The sequence below is a fragment of the Cheilinus undulatus genome, linkage group 11, assembly GCF_018320785.1.
Source record: "Cheilinus undulatus linkage group 11, ASM1832078v1, whole genome shotgun sequence".
NCBI lineage: Eukaryota > Metazoa > Chordata > Actinopteri > Labriformes > Labridae > Cheilinus > Cheilinus undulatus.
This window is the reverse complement of record NC_054875.1, coordinates 7933211-7950967: the sequence shown is the minus strand read 5'-3', so window position 1 is coordinate 7950967 and position 17757 is coordinate 7933211. Positions and strand designations below refer to the sequence as shown.

General features: G+C 38.2%; 1 protein-coding gene across 1 annotated transcript in view; it reads left to right on the top strand.

Annotated features, from left to right (window-relative positions):
- Positions 1 to 3349: 3349 nt before the first annotated feature.
- LOC121516988 (potassium voltage-gated channel subfamily KQT member 2-like) overlaps positions 3350 to 17757 on the top strand; it is a 55170-nt gene continuing 40762 nt past the window's right edge. The window contains exon 1 of the mRNA XM_041798462.1: positions 3350 to 3925. Coding sequence (XP_041654396.1) covers positions 3627 to 3925 — 299 coding nt within the window. The 5' untranslated portion in view covers positions 3350 to 3626. The remainder of the gene's footprint in view (positions 3926 to 17757) is intronic.

The following is a 17757-nucleotide window of genomic DNA, read 5'->3' as shown; positions in this document are numbered from 1 at the left end:
GTCATTGCAATGTTATGTTAAAGAAAAATATTTCTAAAGTTGTTCCGCTATTTTTATATGCACTTTTATTGCGGATCAGCGAATGTGACCATCTTCTTTAAAACATAATGCAATGATATGCATGCTCAAATTTTACACAGGTCAAACACTTTTTGGAATTGGGGTTGTTGTTCACACAAAAAAAGAACAAAGAACCACCCTGAAGCTTTTCTTTTTAAAGATTTATTTTGGGCATTTTTGTGCCTTTAATTGATAGAGGAGGACAGTGGATAGAGTCGGAAACAGGGATGACAGCGTGGGGAGAGACATGCGGTAAAGGGCCTCAGGCTGGATTTGAACCTGGGCTGTCTGTGTAAACAACTAGGCCAACTGGCTCCACTGATAGTCAACAACAATGATGGCTGCCTGTCAAGCTTGTTTGAGGAGGTGTGCACCTTATACATCATATTTTTGTTGCTCTAATTGGCCTGTAATGAGTATGAATGACAGAACATTTGTCCAATCTCATTCTAAGTATCATTTGCCCTTCCCAAACGTTGTCTATGGGATGTTACCCAGATGGATGTGAAGTACATCCCACCCCATAGATATGTGAAAGTCTAATGATGTAAACAAAAATCTATCACAGTGCTATAACTCCATAAAAGACAAATTGCAACCAAAATTTCCAAAGAAATGTTAAACACTAAATTTATCTAATGAAAATTGTTGCTGTTTGAAATAAAAAATGTAATTTAACATAGAAACAGGATTAAAAGTGCATCATTGCAGAAGCCACGTGAGGACATGCATAATTTACTTGACTCTGTTTCCTGTCATAACTTGTGAATTTTGTTGCTTTCTTGAGATTTTATGAAATCTACACATCATCATTGCAAAACTAGCTTTCTTCTCCAATGATAATGACATAATTATACCAAGATCTCAAACATAATTGCTCATTTCCATGGAAAAACACAGAAAAACTACCCCCACATATCATCCCTTATGATGGTAATCAGTCAATATTTCTCATTGCGAATCAGTATCCATAACGATCTCTAACATCCTCTATTGATCCGGCTCTCATACATCGGCTCACTTCCTGCTCTCTGGAGCTAACATGATGCTTATCATCAGGAAAATTGAACTCACTGAGCATGCACCTCTACATTACTCAGCCCTTATCTTTGTTTAATGTTTGATGTATAAGAATGTACAGTGAAGTGAACTGAAGCCTGAAATGCCTGAACCGTCCCATTAAAGAAAGATATCCATATTACTGTTGTTCAAACAGGGAGAGTAAACCTTAAAGACTCAGCGTGACTTCATGTTAGAGGCCCATTATCCCACTGAAGACAGAAGCATGTGTGAATATTGCATGAAGCAAAATGGAAGTCATTCTTTTCATGGGCAGGACCAGAGTGGAGAGGACCAAAGGTTATCTCAGGTTAGATTTTAGGAAACAGGAGCTGTGAAGACTACGGTGGCCCTGAAGGTCAACTGTGAAGCCTAAATAAAATAGTATTAATTCATGACTTGTCCACTGAGCTGTTTGTGAGTTTTTAAAATGAAATGAGAATTTAAGGAGCATTATTGTTAACCTCACACACTGATGACTTATTTTACATCGCTGTGGCTGCACTGAGAGGCTGCAGTCACTTAACCAAAATGTATTGAATGGGACAATAAAGCATGAGATTAACTGTGATTTTTAAATTAATTGCGATGACTGCAACTAATCTTGACAGCCCTTACTTTTAAAAAAGCTGAAGACATTGAATCAAAACACAGAAAAACAGACAGTGAATCCCAAAAGCATTCTGTTAAATGCCTAAAAATGAAAAAAACAAACACACAAACAAACAAACAAAAAACAGTGAAAAACAGTAACGTTCCATGAAATGCATGGATTTTCTTAAAACGCAAGACATTTCATAAAACCCCAGAATACTGAAATAAACACAAAAGTATTTCAGTAAACACAAACTAATTCATTACATTTAATCAGTATTGCAAAAAGAAAATATGTGTGAAAATGAAGTGATGAAAACATGAGAAACAGAAAAACATGGGGAATCAGAAAATATTGAGCTACACAAGTACTTTTATTAAATTAAAAAAACACACACATTCAGTGAAATGCATTAATTTTGTGAAATGCAAAACATTTTTTGTAAAAAACAAATATGAAAATGAAAGGAAATGAAACATTAATTTTTTTTATTAAACTATAAAAAATTTGGGGAATTAAAAGCAACTGGTAAAGTGCAAAAATGAAATAAAATTAGATTAAATCAAATGAAATTAAATAGAAAAAGTAATCAGCACAAAAACACTTTGGGAACTAGAAAAATAATTACAAACAACACAAACAAGTTTAAATAAATTGAGAAACACAAAAATATTTTAAAAATAAAGATATTTTGTGAAATGCCAAAAAAAAAAAAAAAAAAAAAAAAAAAATTGTGTAACAAAAAAAATGCAAAAAATTGTTAACAGAAGAATATTCTATGGACCAAAAATTATTTAACTAAACACTTAAACATTTTTGGAAATCAAAAGCAATTGGTAAAATGTGAAAGTGGAATAAAGTAAAAAAATGAAATACAAATAAGATTTAACAGAAAAAAATACAGGCACAAAAACATTTTGTGAACCCCAAAAAACTTTCAAACAACACAAAACATTTTGTTACATTTCATGAAACACATTTTTTTTTTCATAAATTGAAATATTTTGTGAAATACAAATGTCTGAAACATAATTAAATTTAAAAACCACAAAAAACATTGAATGTAATTCTAAATTAAAGCTTGTCAAACAAAAATAATAAAATTGAAATGTTTTAGCAAACACAAAAAGTCTTGAATCAGAAATATATTTTGTGAACAACATAGAGAAAAAAAAAAAAAAAAAAACTAACAATGTTAGTGAGAAACAAAAACATTTTAAAACTGCAAAAGGATTTCTGAAACCCAAAATCATTTTATAAACAGCAAAATAAAATTCCTTTAATGCAAAAAGATTTTATGAAAACCAAAGAATGTTTTAAACACACAACAAACACAAATTTCATAAAATAATAGATGTAAAATATATGAGCAATATTCTTCTTAAAATGTTTCACTTGCTTTATCATGATTAGTGGTTTTTCACTAAATTCTAACGTGTTTCACTGAATGTTTTTGTACTTTTGCAGGTAACCTTGAGGGCCACCGTAGATTTCCTGTCATCTAGATCAATAACTTATTTGTACAGGATGCTAGAGATCGACGGTCTAGCTAGGAGGTTTATGGACTAGAAGGAGGACTGGTTGCATGTCTAAAGGAACTTTGCTGTCTTCGTCCTTTCTGGTCCATTAGCTAGATTGCAGGCTGATTGCTGATGGAAACGTGATTGGTCACAGGACTGAAAATCGCGAGTATTTCTCTCCTCTCCGTGTCTGTCAAACAGCCGGAAGGGGCTAAGGTAAAAGCACCAGTGTGCACTTTCTCCTGGTTATTGCTGGTTTTCTAGGGGGACCGACTACACGGACTGCATCCTCCAGCAGCAGCAGCAGCAGCAGCACCCACCCCTCAGCACGGTGATGCATCCCCGCGGCAAGGACACGGACAACTCCTCCACAGAGTCGTCTCCACTTTAGGATGGTGAAGAAATCTCTCAACGGCGGGGTTTACCCAACTCAAGCCGGAGAGAAGAAGCACAAAGTCGGCTTCGTTGGATTGGACCCGGGAGCTCCGGAATCCAGCAGGGATGGGGCGCTGCTCATTGCGGGATCTGAGAGCACCAAGAGGAGCAGCATCCTCTGCAGACCGAGGTCCAGCATCTCCGCAGGTAGACCCAGACCGTCTAAGAAAAACGCCAGCTATCGGAAACTACAGAATTTCCTTTATAATGCGCTGGAGAGACCGCGGGGATGGGCGTTCATCTACCACGCTTATGTGTGAGTAATGCATGTTGATTCTCTGATCCTGGCCTCTAACTGAGTCTTAGATAAGGCTTTAATACCGTCGTAATGATGGTAATCAGATGGCGCATTGAAGAGTTAAGCCTTGTCATGCTGCCAGGCTGCTCTAGCTAAAGGAGGGGTGTCACTTCACCTGCAGAACTCCTGCTCCAACTCTGCTATCATAACTCACACTCACGTCAGACTGACATCTAGACGGGCCCATTTCTACCTCTGTGTCTGTTAACGGTGATACGTGTCAGTATTTCTCATGCTGGAGTTTGTGAGTTGCCATGTGTTGCGGCAGCATTGCGTTTCAGCACCGCGGAGTGTGGACAGCTCCGCGCCGCATCACTACTTCCACTAATTGACGTTGCAGTCCAGTCCAGTCCAGCTCCGCACAGTCATGTGGACTCTACTACACAGTCTGGGAGCAGGGACGGAGAAGATTCTGGATACTAGTGTCTGGAGTCTACATGCTGCTCTGTCTGGTTTCATTTTGTGTGACTGGAATAACTGAATCCAGTAATTCAGTCCTGACTGGTAAAGGCAGGTTATAGATGACCTATGCTGGGTGGTAGTACCCCACCACATCCTTTAGCTTTTAAAACATCACTGTAGTATTTAGTAATTATAGTAATGAATCTAAGCAAAGTTAGGAAGGAACACTGTAGATAATAATAATAAGAAAAGAATAGTTATGAGGAAAAAAAGGAAAAAGAAATCTGTTAGTTATCCAGGGAACAATGAGATTTATTTATGGGCTTACTATGTCTTTATTTATAAAGGAAGACAGTGGATATAGTTGGAAACAAGAATGAGACAGTGGGGAATGGCATAAAAGAGGCACAGACCCAAACCAGGGCTGCTAATGTCCATGGAGCAGAGCCACTAGGCCAACCACTCCTACTAGGAAACAAATACGTAAATATTCAGTCATTCAGTAACCCAGGAAAATATATATACAGTGCTTAACAAATGTATTAGACCACCCTAACCCTAACCAAAGTCAGGTTTATGCCACAGCTACCCTAAATTAACAGCATTGGTAATTACCAAAATCATTTTTTCAGTTTCTGCAATGGTTAATACACCAATATGTAGAAGCTCTTTAACCCAAATGATATTTTCAATGCTAAAATATAATTATTATTGTTATCCACGAATTTTCAAATTTACTGATTTACAAAAAAACCCTGAAAAAATAGTAAAGCACATTCATATTTATTGATTAATATGTCAAATTATAGTTATTTACTTGCATTCCTGAACAGAAAAATTAGTTTAGTGGTTGAATGTTATGCTTGATTCATTTCTGACTTCTCAGAGAGGCTCAGTGAGCCGGCTCAAATTTGGGTGAATTCAGTTTGAAATTCCTCATTCCTGTTCAAAATGGTAAAACGTGGAGAGCTCAGTGAAAATGAAAGAGTCCGCATTAAAGCACTTCATGATGCTGGATGGTCTCTGAGACAAATATGAAAGGTGGTCTAATAAATTTGTTAAGCACTGTATATATAATCATTAAATACTGATTCAGGACTGTGTAACTACCCACAACTGAAAGTTAAACTTAAAAAATCTGATGAGGAATTATTAACTACTTACTCTCTAATTTCAGTCTCAGTCTTAGTGTTTAGAATAAATGCCCTTTAGTTTTAGTCATATTTTAGTTATTTCCACACCTTATAGTTTTAGTCCATAAAAAGTCCTCACATTTTAGTCTTTACTTTAAGTCCAGCACATATTTCCTTGACTGTATCTGGTACCAAATCATGGTAGTATGTTCCATGCACCCTGCCAAACCTGGGGTCCCTGCTTTCTACAGCTGAGAGGCAGAAGAGAAACAGATGCATTGTGTTTTCACAGATTTACCCACAGTGGAGAAATATCACGGATTTTGAATGTTCTGTGGAAACTAAATTACACTTGAGTCTACTTTTATTTAACCTGACAAAAACTAAACTTACTTTTAGTCAGTTTTAGTCATCAAAGATCTATTTTTGTTAGCCTTTTAGTCATAGTTTTAGTCGAGGAAATTAACGCTGCATTACATGCATATTTTCATGTCCTAATCAGTTCATGGCAGTGTTAATTTCATTGACTAAAACTATTCATTGACAGACTTTTTTTTTCCATGACATAACCTAGACTAAGATAACAACGATAGATCAAGATGACTAAAACTAGACTAAAATGTAATGAAGTTTTCATCGGACATTCAAAATCCATGATATTTCTCCACTGTGGGTAAATGTGTCAAAAAACAATGCATCTGTAGCTATTCTGCCTCTCAGCTGTAGAAAGCAGGGACCCCCGGTTTGACAGAGTGCATAGAACACACTACCATGATTTGGTACCAGATTTAGGCAAAACTAAAACTAGACTAAACTGGACTGGACTAAAACTAGACTAAAATGTTTTTGAGTTTTTGTCGACTAAAACTAGACTAAAACTAAGAAGGTAGAAATGACTAAAATGGGGCTAAAACATAAAGACATTTTGTCCAAAGACTAAGACTAAAATTAAAAATGGCTGTCAAAATTCACACTGGTTCATGGCATGTATCAATTTGCTGAATATGAATATAACTTTTTTTGAGTACATTTTAAATAGATTTGAATAATAGAATTAATTTACATTTTGGCAAGAAAATGAACAGGTTACTGATACTGTTAAAAATGACATTTTAATTGTGAGAAACTGGTTAGAATACTTAGGCATGATTTTATGTTTGAAATATTTGAAATACACAAAAGTTATTGAAAACTTTTCATTTTAAAGTTTGTAAGATCATTGAAAAACTTCTGTCACAGAATGTGGAAGATATTAAATATCAGGGTACCACAACAGTGATCATGGGGGGTTAATTTTGAAATGAAGAGATAAAAACAGATTGTAGCGACTCCAGCTGACACTCACGACAAAGTGACATTTTAAGTAATGATAAAAACATTTCAGTCACGGGTGAACTTTCCATGTCAGGTGGCACAACCATTACAAAACTGCAAAAGAATTACAGAATTTTACCACTTAACTCTTGAGAAAATAATCAATCAACCTTTATTTTTATCATTATATCACTAAGGGGGCACCCTCATTTACAATGATGTCAAGTCAACTACAGAAGAAATTATCAGAATACAAACCAATAGAAACCAGTAGAGACTGACAAAAGAGCATTACAATCATCAGACTGGTGATGATGAAAATGACAATAAAAGTTACACAATTACAGACATAAGGTTGGAGGTCTAAAATAACATTTCTAAAAAGCCCAAAGGATAAAAGCTCGGTAATCTAAAGCAGCTGCTGTAACCCGTTCCACAAGTCAGGAGCAGAATAGGAAAAGGCAGTCTTTCCCAGTTCTGACCTGACTCGTGGAACATGCAAAAGCAGCTGGCCAGAGGAGCGTGTGTGACATTGATTGTTAAAAGAGAGATGGCGAAATGTTTCCACTTTCTAAAAGGAGCAAAACTAACAACATATGTCAAAATATTTACTTGTTTAATTTGAAATTAGATGCAAATGTCAGGTGACACACTGCAAGGAATGAAGCCTATTAGCATCGATGCAGCTCCAGTGGTAGTATTTTCAGACCTGGAAAACAATTTCTCATCAAAAGAAGACTGAAGAATCACTCTGAAAGATTTTCTTTGTGGAAGAGTTGTTTGTCAGGATGAGTTTGTTTCACCTACTGGCTCCACTGGTAGTGAACAATGATGACAGTTACCTCTGAAGCTCAGGTGGCACCAGCCCACATCATACGTTTAGTTGCTGTGATTGAATGTGACAGACTGAAGGTTTGTCTAATCATCTAACACATTGTTTCAAGGTTCTGCCCTCCTAAACACCATTTATGGGCTGTTGCCCAGATAGATGTGACATTTATCCAGTGCCATGGACATGTTTAACATCTGGTGTCAGGTCAGGGCATGACTGGTATGACTGCAAGCTGATATGATGTAGCTGTTAGTGAGGAGGCAGCTCTGCCTCGTCTGTTACTAGGTTGATCTAAAGTCAGATCGAGATGGCCATTTCAATATGGCGACGAGGCCTCAGCCCTTCTCCATCACCTATAGAGGTTACTCACCACTGACATGTTAACTAATGGTTACCTACCAGTCAGTTATTTCCTGGATAACCAGTAGATGGTTGACTGTTTTTTAAATACGCTCATTTTTGCAAAGCTCAACAGAAAGTATCACTCATGGACCAAAACTTCCAGACTTAGGGAGCCTTGTTTCAATTATGCAATCAATAATTAGTTTAATTATGACCCTGCCTTCCAGGTAATGATGATAAATTGTCTGAAATGTCAACATTTTGTGAAAGGAAAGGTGGTTGGTCGTCCATCATTTTCACTATTTTCAAATGGTTTAAAATCTTTTTAAGAGGAGAAAAATATTCAGCTGTTTCTACTATTATTAAGATAAACTTAGATTTGAATTGTAGCAGAGTTTTTAAAATAATGCATGTCATTTTAAATATTTTTGTATGAAATAGAATATTGTCCGTTAGCCTGCTTATGTCAGCTATATTCTCCGGATGAAAAGCCAGGTCAGCTGTGGTTAGTAGTTTATCCTCCTATTATGCCGTAATCCCTCTGATTCTCTGATACGACATGTTTGCTAGTAAGGCCTCATCATTAAGGAATTCAGTGTGCGCAGCATATCGACTCCCCTGAGACGGCTGGATGCCCAGAAGTGAGCCTGTGCTTCAACGTTACACCACACTCACCCTGTAGGCGCTTTAAAATATTCACTGAATACTACAGCAGCCAGCTAAAACTCCTTCTTCAACATTTGTTTGGAGATCTCCACTGACCAGGATTGCTTTTAGGATGAAGTGCTAGTCTCATGGCTGAACCTAGTGCATGCAGTGGTGATGTGTTTTTGCAGGATCTGCAGCCAGACTACACCAGTGACCCTCCCCATGATGAAGAAAAAAATGAAGAAGGCCTTGTGAAGGTTGCAAAGATGCAACAAAACATGATAAAGTCCCAAAGACACACCCATAGAAAAAGCGAACCCATACAAAGTTCAAGCATCAGCATCCATCCTGCAAGAGAATATCTGCATAGAGTAACCATGACCCTGCCTCTCTTCCATTTGTCTGCCCGATACATTATTCATAGTCACCACACTTCATTTAATCTCCCAACTCTCCCCACTTCCAGCCAGCCAGCTGATTTATAAAACTATCATGTGCTGACTGGGGTTGGATCACTCCCCTCATCCTTCATTCTTAAACTTATCTCTGCTCCAAAAGACTCGACGTTTGGCAAACAAAACGACACGGCTGCCTTGAACTGACAAACACAGCTGTGCGAAAATGTGCCTGTCTTTAAACAGCGCCTCTTTCTTTCAGACGGCTGCGTGCTCCTGAAATGTTTGGCAGGTGTCTCGTTCCTCTGTCTCGTTTGTAATGCATGTGAGAGGGATCGATATGTGGAACATGAGTACCTATATGCAGAGCACTCTCTCTGTCTTTCTACCTCTCTTTCTCTCGCAATTTACAAGCAACGCCAACCTTTCCCTTCCTCTAGCTCTGTCAGTAGGCCAACACCAGTAAAAAGGAGAGACACAGTGATCCACAGTCAAGGATATTCCAGCGTGAGCATGTAAATCTTAAGCATCTTGTAAAAGGCAGAGATGCAGATCATTTGGGAATCTTATAAGTGAAGAATAAAGCCCTCTGTTAGAGGGTCATAGTATAAAAAGCACATCTTTTCAGTATTTTTGCACATATTTTTGGCAACCAGAGGATCTACAGGCCCACAAAAAAAGAAAAAGTCAACCCAGTCCTCTGTGGCCTGCCTATGTCTGAAAGCACAAAATCTGATTCTTAGAGTCTAACCTTGAACTGGCCAGATACCATATTTTTCATCAGATCCATCATGCAAAGCTTCAATCTAAAATGCTTGTTCCCAGTCAGAGAGTGACGGTGCCGATCAGCCTGGTTTTAAGTAGAACAAGGTGGTACTGTTTTTGCTCTTCTCTTAACTGGGATCAGCAAGACTGTCATAGGTTGTTTCCACTGGGCGACTAGGTTCAGTTTGATATGGCATGGTACGCATTTATTTGTGTTTCTGTAATCAAAAGTTGTACGGGTCCCAAATGACTGACTATTTGTCATGAAAGGGTGGAGCTACACACACCCTAGAGAGTTTCGGCACATGTCATGATTGCTTAGCCGCAGCAAAACGGAACTGACTGCTTTATGAGGAGTGGATGAAAACATGAGAATAATAGACTAATATCAGCTTAAATTAGGGATTTTTGGACTTGACAGAGATCAGTACTGTTTCCTGGACTATGGCCATTGAAATGTGGCCACAAATTATGTTTCATGAAGCCTAGAGTTAGTTCATGCAGGACACAGTAGTCATACACCCAGCTGACGGCCAGCTGATCCTGATTAACAGCCAATCACAGCTCTTTCTCTCAACACAGCAGTGTTTTTATATTTGACATACTTCTCACTAATTCCTGCTTGCATTAATGCTGATGCACCATGCTGCTGCTGCTGGCACCTCCTCCACCCCAGCCTCCTCCTTTATAGCATAAAGCTTGTTACACCCTCATGTTGAGATTCAGGCTACTATGGATTAAATGTTTTTGAACTAATGTCTGTCTATACTGCGGTTTCTAGCCATGCGTTCTCTGGAAAAGTCAAAGCATGCTGCTTGACTAACCCAGGGGACATATTTTGAGCAGAGCCGTCTCCGCCAAGTAAAACTGTATATCCAATCAGTTTTATCTCTGTATGTCAGTGATCCGTTTACTTCTTCTTACTTTAGCTAATCTATTAAGAGATCTCTCTGTGGTTGTTAAACCTGTTGGCAAAACAAGATCAACAGCTGTTTTACTTAATCTAGCTCAGAATTAGCCTCAGTTAAAGCCTTATTTCATTTTAATGCAACAAAGTCACACAGTACAGCTCTCAACATTAATGTAACGTCATATAGGATCACTGTTAAGGTGTCAGATACGTTCTCTTCATGAAGTGTTCATGGAAATACCTTCAGTAGAAATCAGGTCAAGAGTATTCTATTTAATCTGTGATGAATATCGATAGATTTGACAGTTCTTGTTTGTCTTTTTCTGTGAAAGCAGCTCTGTTAATCTGACACTGTGGGACTATATGCACAGCTAAAGCCTAAAACATAATCCGCTGTCATTAAGTGCCTGGCATCTTAGGTATTATTTAACCCCGTGGTTCCCAACAATTTTCCTAAGGGCCCGTCCTACTCATATCTGAGAAAAGCCAGGCCCCCCCAGGACCCATCTGGAAAAATGAAAGATCACTTTTGAGCATTTTTGTGCCTTTATTTGATAGAGGAGGACAGTGGATAGAGTCGGAAAACAGGGATAAGAGCACGGAGAGACATGTGGTAAAGGGCCTCAGGTCAGATTCAAACCCTGGCCGTCTGCTTACATGGGGCACCCGTTAAACCACTAGGTCACCTTCGCCCCGAAATTCAAGATCAGTTTTGATTGTTTTCATTTACTAACTGGTTGCTCCTCTAGCTGTTTTCCATTTGTACTACTTACTTTTCCAGCCTTTCCCTTTTTTAAGATTGCAAATGCACTGCTGAAGTAAGTAAAGTATTTCGAAATATCTATATATTCTATGTTTGGTTAGGTTAGCAACGTTAGCTTTGGTTTACAGAGTTACATGCAGCCATGCTGATGTATGCTGGCAACTCATGTCAGGAAACCTGAAAAGAAGGGGAGAGGTGAGAAGGAGCTACTTTACTTTAAAGAGACACAACAATGTTCTGGGGAGGTCTGTTTAAAGCTGGTTTATACGGGGTCAAAATCCTCTTTGGTGATTGTTTCACATCAGATTTCAACCAATGCACAGTACATGTGTTTCATTTAGATCACAGAAGACTGCTTAAAAGTAGAAAAAGAATGTAGGAGAGATAATTTATTAAATTTCTCTCAAAGCACAGCTTCTAACTGGAAGGATGTTCCCTCACTAAAACAGAGATCAAGACTCCAAAATCTACTCTCATTTGGCTTCAGCTTGAGCCTCATTACTGAGCGTTGTCTTGCAGGAAGATCCAGCTGTGTGAATAAATCGAAAGCCTCTGATGTAAGCCAAAGAAATGTGCCAGCTCTGCGCCAAAGCAGCAAAATACTCGAGTAAAAGGAAAATGCAAAGGGAGGAGGATAGAGAAAGGGCTTCAAGAAAGTGATCAGTCATTCAAATCAAAATAACTGTTCTTTTAAATTTCACAAAGTGATTCACAGGGACAGATGGAGGACACAGTCCAGTTCTTCTTCATTCTGCTGAGCTGGCTGATGAGAGACAAACTGGAGGAGAAATAAGGCGAGGACAGAAGCAGACAGATGCTGGCTGCCAAGCTGCTGAGACGTGATGGAGCGGTCTACTTTAGGAGAAGAGATGGAAGGAGAATACTAGTGTCTGAATGCTCAGCCCTTTAATTGGGTTATGGCTGGGAAACCGCTACATAAAACTGTTTTTTAAAAGGAAGCACTAAGAGAGCTTTAAGGATTTTTAATAATTAAATATGTAGAATACTTCTTAGTGTTCCTATGTAATGCATTATCCTTCGATTTAGCCCTCTGAATTTCTGCAGCTGTACTTCTTTTACAAGATAAACGCTTTCATAGATCCACTGCATGGATTTATTTGACATTCATCTGGAAAACCTCCCAAACAGTGTTTGGGAAGGACAGGACTTCAATTGGACAAAAGTTCCGTCTGTCACATTCATGCCGGGCCAATCAGAGCGACAGGACAAAATGAGGTAGTAGATGCAAAGCTCCAGTACTAACCTGGGCTGTAGAGGCTGATGCTGCAGTAGTATGTAAACAGCAAAGCTTCATTCTTTCTTAACCAGTTATCTGGCCAGCATGGACCCTTGTTATAAGTTTACACTCAGTAAGATTTGTTGTATTTTAAAGAGGGAAAAAAATCAATCACTTCTGCTCTACTTCCATATTCATACCTTTCTAATAATTTCACTTTAACTCTCTCTTGTATGATGTTAATACAGGATTTGAGAATCTGAATTACTAAAACATATCTACTGCTTATTTTAAGAGAAAATGAATGGTTACTAAAGCATCATAAACATATAAAATGACTTTATTTGTGCAGTGGGGAAACTCAGCTTGCCTTGATATTCTTGTCACAGTTTGTCCTCAAGGATAAGGTGATTTATTTTAACTAACTATGACTGTAAACGGAGTCAGTAAAGAGTGAGTTATTTTAGGATTGGATGATTATTAAAATGAGCTTATGTAACATCAGATGAAGAAACTTTATTGCAGTGGAAACTGATATGATTCTCATTTTTTCTACTGGGATTTTGCTCAGCATTTCTTACCATCCTGCTGATACCAAAGTGAGTGTTCTTGTTAATCTAAAGCCTCATAGATAATAAGCTTTATTTGCCAGGATGTTGTAAATCAGAGAAAAGTAACTTCAGTTACCAGGTGGGTGATACTAATTTTATTGTGGGTGCTAGAGTGCCGGCTTGTTACCAAATGTAGTGTACTTTGAATTTGACACTTTTCCCAATGCAAAGAACACAGTCATTTACCTACATTCTGTTTTTTAGTTAAGATATATTGTTATTGCTTCATGAAGATGGTCCACAGAGACACCTGCTGCCAATATATCCAGTCAGCCTTTGCAGAGAACCAAACATAAACCGTTGATCCTGGTGAATCATTAATGGACTTGGGCTTGTATAGCACTTCCTTTGTCTTTAAACTACTCAGCGTGCTTTTTACACCAGAGGTCACACTTGATATAGCTTAATGTGATCTGTCTCTATAAACAGTAGCCCACATCTGTATGTTGTATTTTCTGTGCAATGCACTGCCCCTTTTTTCCTCTCTGGTTGCTGTTTAACAAATTGTCCTCTGGAGATATTTGATTTTACTTAGCCTTAACCTTACCCATTCACACTTATTTACTCCACATTCACACACTGGTAGAGAAGGCTGCTGTAAAGAGTGTGCATCAGTTTTAACTAAATCCATTCACACATATAAATCCACACTCATCTGATTCACCTGGCAGTCACACCTGCTTGGCGCCTTTGCACCACAAGGCTGGAATCTGCTAGAGTCATTTCCCAGCCAGCACCTGAGTCTGACCAGCCTCAACTCACCAGATTCACCTTGTTAACTCAACAAATTAACACCTTGGCACCAAATAAAGTCACAGATCCACTGGACATGTGCCGGCTTTGAGCCAGATTAGGGCCGAATGTCTTTGCTGTGTGGGTTTAGATAACATCCAGTAAAGACTTTGGTTCCAGATCCAGCTCAGAACTGGCACCACCATCAGGGACATAGCCAAGATTATTAGAGTTAACTAAAACTAACTAAATATCTAGAACTACAATGCAAAGGTCATTTAAGTAATTGAAACTGAAAAAAAAAACCCTACGCTTTAAAAAAGAAAAATAAAACTGAAATCTGTGCTTAGGAAAACTAAATGAATTAAAATTAGGGACAGGATTTCCTTGGTTTTAGTTTTTGACAGCATCAAACTGACATAAATGTACAAGCAGGCCTGGAGATAATGCAATGGCCTGATTTGTCTGAAGATGACTTCAGTAATTAATTTTAGGTCTTGAGTTGCTTTTAAATGTCCAATTTGGGTCAATAAATTTCAAAATGAAGAATAGCCTGTTTGAATATGTGTTTTAGAATTTTATAATGTTTACTTTTTCTGGCCCTTTTGGTTCTTGCTCCTGACAAGTAGCCCGCATTGCATAAAAAGTAAAACTGACACAAAAATAAACTAATAAACTAAAGTAAACTAAAGTTTTTTTTGCAAAATAAAAACTAAACTGACATCTAAACCAAAAATTAATAATAGTTAAATTAAAATAAATAAATAAATAAATCCAAAAGCTATTAAAACCTCTGACATAGCAAAGTCATTCAGCCCAGATCCGACTCTAAGTCTAAGTCGGCACAGGCTGGGCTGGCGTTGAACCAGATCTGGGCTAAATGTCTTTGTTATCAGGCATAAATGCACTAGACTTGGACCAAACATGAACTTGGTTTCAGTTATTCTGGGGCTGTTCTGGTCATGACTCGCTGGTGTGAGACAGCGCTCAGTTTGTGTCTGCAGACTTCAGGGAATTTCATAAACTTTTCTGACTTACTCGACGGTTTCACAGAAGACAGCCAGCCGTCACGATTCCAGTCCTGTTTTGGTGCTTTCCCCGCCCCCCTCTCTCTCTTCCATGTGTGCACATTATACATTTAATTATAAATTATCTAAAATTCAGCGCACTGACATCTTGACTCCAGCGTGTTTTTCAAAATGTTTTAGCATCCCCAATGGTTTGATAAGACTTGTATCGATAATGAATTGACACCAATTAAACAGAAACACACTATTGCCACAGACGGTGACTGAGACAGTGACCAAATAGGTTAAAGTTCATCATCATACAGTCAGGATTCAACAGGTCATAGAAGCAGCTTTTTTAAGATGTTCTCCATGTCAGTGGATGGTCTTAGAGGTCAGATTATTATGGTGGATGACCTCACAAACAAAAATATGCACAAATGAAAAGTGAACACACTTCGAAAAAATAGACCATATTCCTGTAATCTAAAGGTTCACCCCTCAGACATCATCAGACCGCTGTGTGAATGATGGAGCTTTTTTCTTGCTATAATGTGAACTATTACATTCATGCATAAAGTAGAGGTTGTTAAAATGATTACGTCTCCCTTTACTTTAATGGCAAATTAGAAAATAAATATGAACTACAATGAGAGAAATAAAGTGTTGGCCCCAAACATTTCCTGGGAGAGGATCCCTAAAACCCCAAATATGGCATAATCTAATGTAATTATTTAACTTCCTGTCCTTGTAACTTTAAGAAATGTAAACTGTCATCAGAACTTCAGTGCACTTTGTAGAACATATTTTCTTTAGAGAACCTGTTAATACCATTTTTTATATAGAAGATGTTCATTTAGGGGACCTAAAAAGCCAAAGTGAATGATTAAAAAAATGCAATATTTCTTATTAGAGTACTCGATTAATCACCAGAAGAATAAATAGAATACTCGATTACAAAAAGAATTGATTACTGCAGCCCTAGCGATGAGTGATAGATTTACATGATATTTCAAAATCATATCTGAGTTTTTATTGGCCCAAAGCTGACTCATGTGGGAGTCACTGGTTTAGTATGGTTGTTTTATGGTGCTGTGGTCCCTTTATGTATTTTTTTGCTTTTTAGTGACATGGCATTACTTTAATAATTACCTCCGCCAAGGAGGTTATGTGATTGGGTGGGTTTGTTCGTTTGTTTGTTAGCAATGTAACTCAAAAAGTCATGGACAGATTTTCAGGAAATTTTCAGGAAATGGCATAAGGAAGAACTGATTAGATTTTGGGACTGATCTGGATCACCGTCTGGATCCAGGAATTTTTTAAAGGATTCTTTACTATTGGGAGATAAGGCTAATGGCAGAAGTCTGCGCTGTTACCACTTTACACCAGGAGATGGCAGACATGAGTGACTTATTCAAAGTTTTGGAGTTTATAGAGTTTGAAAGACACACTCCTGGTCGAGGAGACGAGTCGCAGTGTAACAGAGAGAAAGACAGCGAATTGTAGCAAGAATACTCACAATGCTGGGAGGAATAGAGGAATATTCACCCTCTGCCATGACTTTAAGTCATCTGGTGAGACCATGGGTGCATCCGCCATGACAGTCCACACGTAGCGAAGCCAATGTTTTGCCTCACCGTGTCTTCACCCCACCAGGAGGGAGTAATCAGCAAATTAGCTTTTGGGAGTCATCCGGATCACCGTTTGAATCCAGGAATGTTTTTAAAGGATTCTTCACTATTGGGAGATAGGGCTGATGGCGGAGGTCTGCGCTCTCTGAGTGCTTATCTAGTTTACTTTAGCTCGCAGACCCCAGTTTGAGAGCCACTAATGTAGAGGCTCACAGTGCTAAGCCTTTGGGTGACTTATCCTCATGCAGTTCGATCAATAAGTTAATGCTATCAAATGAATCAAAGTAACTTGTTCAGTCAGAAATGTGACAAATGTGTGCTGAATCGCTGTAAAAATGTTGGTTATAAAAGAACCAGCTGTCTGCAGGATTGTCTGACTTCTAGTTGTCAAAATTCTTGAGAGTTGTTGAAGAGCTCTGAGCTGGATTTAATAGCTGAAGATGCTGACATTTCCCTCTGATTTTCATTGTTTAAATGTCACTGCTCTTTTTAAATTCCTCTGCATTTTCACCCAAACACAGTCTAGACTGAAACAGACAGTTTTATCATTGCTGCATCGTTGCAATGTTCCCTCTTTCCCTCAAGAATTAAGTTTTTTGGATTTGATATATTTAAATGCATTTTCCCTACACTGATTTTGCAGAAGACATTAGCTATTAGTCTTATACAGAGAGCTTCACAACAGCTGCTCATTTCTTATTTTACCACTACTCTAGCTGGAACATTTGGTTTCTTATTCAAATAAAGCTGTCTTTGTTTGGGCAGGCTTTTGCTTGCATTACATACTAAACACATCTATGTTTAATTATTTACTCATGTAGTTTCACTCTGCAGACTGATCTAAAGCTACAGGAACCATTAGAGTGAAGCTGGATATGCATTATTGCTGCTTCATTTATCTGTTTGCAGTCTGGTGTTGTTTTATCTTGTCTGTTAGACGAGAGGCTTTCTCTTTCAGAAAGGAGAAACCCTCCTCGGTATTCTCCACTATTGTAGGCCTCCTGCACCACATTGTACCTCCGTGGCTCTCAGGGAACACGGTGAAAGCAGGTAACTAACGTAGCGGGG